Source organism: Ornithorhynchus anatinus, chromosome 3 (genome assembly GCF_004115215.2).
Source record: "Ornithorhynchus anatinus isolate Pmale09 chromosome 3, mOrnAna1.pri.v4, whole genome shotgun sequence".
Taxonomy (NCBI): domain Eukaryota; kingdom Metazoa; phylum Chordata; class Mammalia; order Monotremata; family Ornithorhynchidae; genus Ornithorhynchus; species Ornithorhynchus anatinus.
The window spans coordinates 73,224,748-73,231,209 of record NC_041730.1 but is presented as its reverse complement, the minus strand read 5'-3'; the positions used below and the strand labels follow the sequence as shown (position 1 = coordinate 73,231,209).

Here is a 6,462-nt window from a genome sequence, read left to right as displayed (position 1 = left end):
TTATTAAGGTAATCAGGTTGTCCCACATGGGACTCGCAGTCTTAAACCCCATTTTCCAGATGAGGTAACTGAGGTACAGAGAAGTTAAGTGACTTGTCCCAAATCACACAGCTGACACGTGGCGGATCTGGGATTAGAACCCACGACCTCTGGCTCCCAAGCACGGGCTCTTTCCGCTAAACCACGGAACAGGGCAGATGACAGTGGGGAAAGCGCAGAGGGCGAAGGGCAGAGTGGCTGGGCTGCACACGCGGTGACCCAGACCGCCTTTCCCCGAGGCCTTTCTGCACACCGACCTGATCGCTTCCTGCCATGAAACCAAAATCTTCTTATGGCTCTCTGGAGGGGACGGGAGGCCTACCAAGCTCCGGGCAAAGAGTGACCAATCTAAAAGACAATGAGAAGCTCAGGCCATTCAGTCTTCCCGTCGCGCGTGCACACAAGGACACACACAGACACACACAAACACACACACACACACACAAACACAGGCTCACAAGCACCGCTATAATAATAAACCAGAGCCCCAGGAGACCCGAGACGGGACAGCCTTGAAGAAAGTTACAGAACAAAAGAACAAATAACGGAGCAGAGGAGAGGCTCGTCCCAGCCTGACCCCCGCCCCTCCTCCAGCCCTCCCTCCCTCCGTCTGTCCGTCTGGCCGGAGCCCTCGGGTCCGTCTGCCTCTACGGCCAGGAGGGCATCGTCGTCCAGGAGGAGGGGATGGGCAGGGGAGACGCCCTCCTCTCTGCAGCTCCCTCCACCCTCTGGACGGGGTCATGGGTCATGCACGTCCCGGGCAGAGGTGAAGCCTTAAAGGGGAGCGTGCCTGGGGAGGGGGAGGAGGGGGCGACCTCCCGGGGGGCGCTGCCCCTGCCTCTGGTCAATCGGGGCCTAGGACCCCCCTTTCCCCCAGCTCTGTCCCCTGAACCTTGACCCCAACCCCAGTCCCGACCCCCTTGCGAGGGAGGGCAGTGGGTGGGCGCTGGAGAAAGGACAGGAGGGCATCCCCAGGGGAGTGGGGGGTGGGCATGGGGGGGTGGGGGGGGGAGGCGGTGGTGGCCGGGTGGGCCGGGGGTGGAGGTGGAGAGGGGGAGGGAAGGGGAGGAGCTGAGCCCACTGGCTCTAGGTTCCTGCGGCCTTCGCTGGGAGGAGCCTCCTTGTCTCCTGGGAGGGGAGGGAGAAGGAGGGGGTTGGGTCAAGCGAGACCTCTTCGGACCAGAGAGGAAAAGCATCAGGTGCATCCCCCGGAGAGAGAGGGAGAGGGGATCGTTTTAAGTTCGTTCAGGATGTGTCTATTTTTCTTCTTTAATTGTTTAATCTGAGAAGCATCCCAGGAACTGATCTGAGGTCCCTCTGCCCCAAGAAGAGGAGGGAAACTGAGGAAACCGGTAAAACCGTCCTCGTCCTCTTCCTCCTCCCTAGCCCCCCCCCCCCAGCCCTCCTCCCGCCTCCCCGTGTTCCCCCATGCACCTGCCCGGCTCCGCGCTGACCATGGCCGAAGGGACCTTCCCCCTCCCCGGGCCCCTGGTCCGGAGTCCAGGAGGAAACCCAGCCCGGTTGCACAGCATCGAGGCCATCCTGGGCTTCCCCAAGGAGGACGGGCTCCTCAGCTCCTTCCCGGCCGAGGAGGGCTCCCGGGACGCCCAGGAGCCGGGCCAGGGAGCAGGAGCCCGGCTGGCCTTCCCCAAGGTGCCCGGCGGGGACCCGTCCCAGCCCCCGCAGCAGCCGTCGGAGGTCCAGGCGGAGGAGCGTGAAGGTTAGTGCGGAGCTCCCGGGGGACAACGGCGGGGAGGGGGGCGGTGGGTCCCCCCAACTTTTCCTTAAAGCCAGCGGAGCGACTCGGAGAAACCCAAATCGCCCCCCAGGGGAAACAACTTTCTCAGCGGCATCATTCTCTGGGGCGGTCCCCTTCCTCTCCCCCTTAAAAGATTTTTTTTTTCCTTTCATTCATTCGATCGTATTTATTGAGCGTTTACTGTGTGCAGAGCACTGCACTAAGCGCTTGGAAAGTACAACAACAGAAAGAGACAATCCCTTCCCCACAACGGGCTCACCGTCTAGAAAGGGGACAACGGGCTCACAGTCCAGAAAGGGGAGACAACAAAACAAGTAGAAAGGCATCACTACCATCAAAATAGATCTTTTTTTTTTGCCTCAGTTTCTCTTGGGGCAACGCTGGGGGCCTCAGAGTCCTGGGCCTGTCCCTCCCCGGGGAGAGACCGCCCCCTCCCCAAAAAGGGAAGGGAGGGGAAAGGGGGTGGAGGAGCAGAAGAGACTCCGGCCTGAAGGGCGTGCGCCTACTTCCCCGCAGAGCCCCGCGCCTACCGCCCCGAGGAGTGCGGGGAGGAGCGGCTGAGCCCGGGGCTGCAGGCCCACCTCCCCGGAGAAGGAAAGCTGCCGGAGGAGGAGCAGCCCAAGAAGAAACACCGGCGGAATCGCACCACCTTCACCACCTACCAGCTCCACGAGCTGGAGCGCGCCTTCGAGAAATCCCACTATCCCGACGTCTACAGTCGCGAAGAGCTGGCCGTCAAGGTCAGCTTGCCGGAGGTCCGGGTCCAGGTAAAGGGGGGAGAGAGAGAGAGAGAGAGAGACGAGGACATCCAGCTCCCCAGGGCAGAGGGAAGGAGGGGAGAGTTGCCCCACCCCGGGCCGGCGAGGGGAGAGTTTTCCCTTCCCGATGGAAAACCTCCAGGACCGGCCCTCCTTCCCAGCCCTGGGCCGGAACGGAGGGATCCAGGACCGGGCAGGCCTCTCCCTTTAGCATCTCAGGGAACTGGCAAGGTGTCGGCTCCCCGGAGTCGAATTTAGAAAATAATAATAACAGTATTTGTTAAGCGCTTACTATCTGCCAAGCACTGTTCTGAGCGCTGGGATAGATACAAGGTTATCAGGTTGTGCCACGTGGGGCTCACAGTCTTAATCCCCATTTTACAGATGAGGGAACTGAGGCACAGAGAAGTTAATAATAATGATGATGGTGGTATTTGTCAAGCGCTTACTATGTGCCAAGCACTGTTCTAAGCGCTGGGGTAGACAGGGTAATCAAGTTGTCCCTTGTGGGGCTCACACTTTTAATTCCCATTTTACAGATGAGGTACCTGAGGCACAGAGAAGTGAAGTGACTTGCCCAAGGTCACACAGTAGACAAGTGGCAGAGCCGGGATTAGAACCCAAGACCTCCGATTCCCAAGCCCGTGCTCTTTCCAGGAAGCCACGAACGACTTTGCAGGCAAAAAGTCATTCGTTCATTTATTCAATCGTATTTATTGGGCGTTTACTGTGTGCATAGCACCGTATTAAGCGCTCTGTAGGTACAGTTCAGCAACAATTCAGCAAAGGACGACAGCTCCTTCCTCTCCTCTCCCCTCCCAACCCGGGAGGGGCCTGGGGAGCTCGTGAGGTTCTGGAGAAGGGGATTGGGATTTCCCACACGGGATCCGCAGAGAGGGATGCCGCTTTCCCGAGTACTAGGCCTCTTCCACCTAGAAGCCAGCGGTGAGTTGCTCCGCCGTGGGAGCTCGCCTCGGGGTGAGTTTAGCAATTCGACTCTTCTCCATCGTCCGCAGTTCCTGGGGCCACAGGAGAAGGTGGTGATTGTGCGTTATATGGAAGGGAGTCGTCGACCCCCCCTTTTTTTGCTTTAATTAGAGCTGAATTATATTAATTAGCTTTAATCCCCGATCATTAAAATGTTTGAACGCCTTACATATTTGCTAGTCATCTGTGAAAAATCTGGGAGGGCTTCCAAACCGTGTGGTTTAAAGCGGTCAGAAAGGGGGGAAACTGGGGACTCATTTCGCCGCATTTTCGCGGTAATGAGACTGGGACTGCGTTGACGTGTTTGGACAATTGGTTTGACGGGGAGAGGAGACCGGCATGGCTTTAAGCGTTTGGCCTCCCATTAAAAGAAGGGAGCGGGGGGCCCGATTTCTCGGCGACGTTTAGTCCTGGTCCCTGGGAACCAGCCGGGTCTGGAGCCCCTCGGGAGACGGATCGGGGGCTTTCTAGGGCAGGGGGCAGGGGGTGGCATCCGGGTCTGCGCTGCCTTCTCGTTTGAAGGGGGGAAAAAATTGTGTTTTTGTTCCCGCTGTTGAATGGGGGAAAGGGAGCGGGGCCCGGGGGCCGGGGGGAACTGGTGGGAGGGGGAGGGAGGGAGGAAGGGAGGGGATAGAGGATTGTCTGGGAGCCAAATTGAAAGGGCCAGGGCACTGAGAGCTGGAGGGCAGCCAGCCATCCTCGATTGAGCTGGCCACGTTGGCCGCGCGCGCTACTGTGTGGGCCATTCTCCGCGCGGGGTGGACTTGGGAGTCCTGGAGCGCCCTGGCAGTCTTGGGGAGGCGCGGGAATTGCTCAGCGGGTGGCACCAGCCTCCTCCCCTCCGACGGGACCATCCTCCCCTCAGCCGCCGTCCTCTTCACCATCTGCTTTTGGTGGCTGTGCCCCTGGAAAGCCCATCCCTGCTGGAATTATAAGGAAACCAAGATGCCCCTCATCTCCGGCCCCTTTCCTGGAGCTGGAAGGCCGAGGGCGGGTTTTCTCTCCTCCTCTTTCTCGCAGTCTTTCTGTGTCTCTGTATGCCTCTCTCTCCCCTTCTTCTTACTTCAGTCCGTCTCTGAGACGCTGTCTTTTTTTTTTCTCCTTTATTTTATTATTTCCCCATCCAAATTGCCAATCTAAAATCAGGCCCTCCCAACTCCAACTCCATAGCACCTCTCCCTCTTCAGGTTCTCCCTCTTCAGGTTTGGGGGTGGGGGGAGAGGGATCAGGCCCGACTTTGACCTTCTCCCCCAGCTTTGACCGCCCGTTCGAGGGAAGAAGCACCGTCCCTTGCTGTCTGCGACGGGTCTCTTGTTAGCTCCCTGTCGTTTGGGAACAGGCTCCCCTCGAACGGGGCAAGGCGAACCAAGGGGGAAGAGGGGAGGAGGACGAAAGAGAAAGGAAGGGGGGGGGGGAAGTAAAAAAAAGGCGGGCATAAAGAAAAAGAAGAGAGAGAAGGAGAAGGACGGGTAGGAAGTAAAAGTGCAGAAAGCAAAGAAGAGGGGAGAAGGAAGGAGGTGAATGTGTGGGAAGTAAAAAAGGTGGGGTAGAAAGAAAAAGAAGAGGGGGGAAGGAAGGAGGATGACGGGTAGGAAGTAAAAAAGGTGGGGCAGAAAGAAAAAGAAGAGGGGAGAAGGAAGGAGGAGGATGGATAGGAAGTAAAAAAGGTGGGGGCAGAAAGAAAAAGAAAGGGGGGAGAAGGAAGGAGGAGGACGGGTAGGAAGTAAAAAAGGTGGGAGGCAGGCCGGGGTCCATTCCGGGGGATGGGGAGGCAGGGAGCCCTAGGGAGCCGCAAGCCCCTGCCTAACCTCGGCCTCCCTCCTTCCCTCCGTCCTTCCCGCCGGCTGTCCACAGGTATGGTTCCAGAACCGAAGAGCCAAGTGGCGGCGCCAGGAGAAGCTGGAAGTCACGTCCATGAAGCTGCAGGACTCTCCCATCCTGTCCTTCAGCCGCTCCCCGCCCACCGCCGGCCTGGGGTCTCTGGGGAGCGGCGGCGGGGGAGGGGGCGGAGGAGGGACCCCCTTGCCTCTGGAGCCCTGGCTGGGCCCTCCTCTGGCCGGCGGGACCACCTCGCTGCAGAGCCTGCCCGGCTTCGTCACCTCCCCGTCCAGCCTCCCGGCCAGCTACACCCCACCTCCTCCGCCCCCGCCTCCGCCGCCCCCCTTCCTCAACTCACCCACCCTGGGGGCCAGCCTGCAGCCCCTGGGGGTCCTGGGCCCGCCGCCCCCACCGCATTACCAGTGCGCCCACAACTTTGCGGACAAGTTTTCCCTGGAAGAGAGCGACCCCCGGAACAGCAGCATCGCGGCCCTGCGGATGAAGGCCAAGGAGCACATCCAGTCGATGGCAAAGCCCTGGCAGACCCTCTGAGCCCTCCGGCACTCCGCCGCCCTCTTCCCCCCTGCTCGGCCCTCCTGCCCCTCCCTGCCCTTCACCCCCACCACTCCCCTCGCCCCCACCGTGCCCTGGCCCGGACAGCCCCGGACACGGTGGTCGGGAGTCGTTAGCGCCTCTCCCAGAGCCCCACAGCTAGGCTGGGCATCAGTGGGCGCTCCTCAGATGGGTGGGTCTGCCCACCCGCGGCCCAGGATGGGGAAAGGCCCAGGATCGGGCGCTGGGGAAAGAAACAGGTTTAGAGCATCGCTGGGAGCTTTGGGAAAACACATGCACAGCCTGTGTCTTCCCTTCTCCCAATACACACACACATACAGAAATACGTGCGTGCATAAATACACACACACACACACACACAAACACACAATCTTTCTATCTCCCTCTCTCCCTCCTGTAACTGGACGGGAATAGTTTCTCTCCACCTGGCTTCTCTGCCATCGGCTCCTCCACCCCAAGCCTTTAGAGCCGAGAGAGAGCAGAGGCTCCGGAGGGGACAGCAGATTTCCCCACGGTGCTGGACCAGAA

General features: G+C 59.7%; 1 protein-coding gene across 1 annotated transcript; it reads left to right on the top strand.

The window, feature by feature from the left end:
* Nucleotides 1-1,467: 1,467 nt before the first annotated feature.
* RAX (retina and anterior neural fold homeobox) lies at nucleotides 1,468-5,948 on the top strand. Its single transcript, XM_007659835.3, has 3 exons — nucleotides 1,468-1,759; nucleotides 2,315-2,565; nucleotides 5,398-5,948. Exons 1-3 carry the CDS (start codon nucleotides 1,468-1,470, stop codon nucleotides 5,911-5,913), a joined length of 1,059 nt encoding a protein of 352 aa, XP_007658025.2. The 3' UTR covers nucleotides 5,914-5,948.
* Nucleotides 5,949-6,462: the final 514 nt, after the last annotated feature.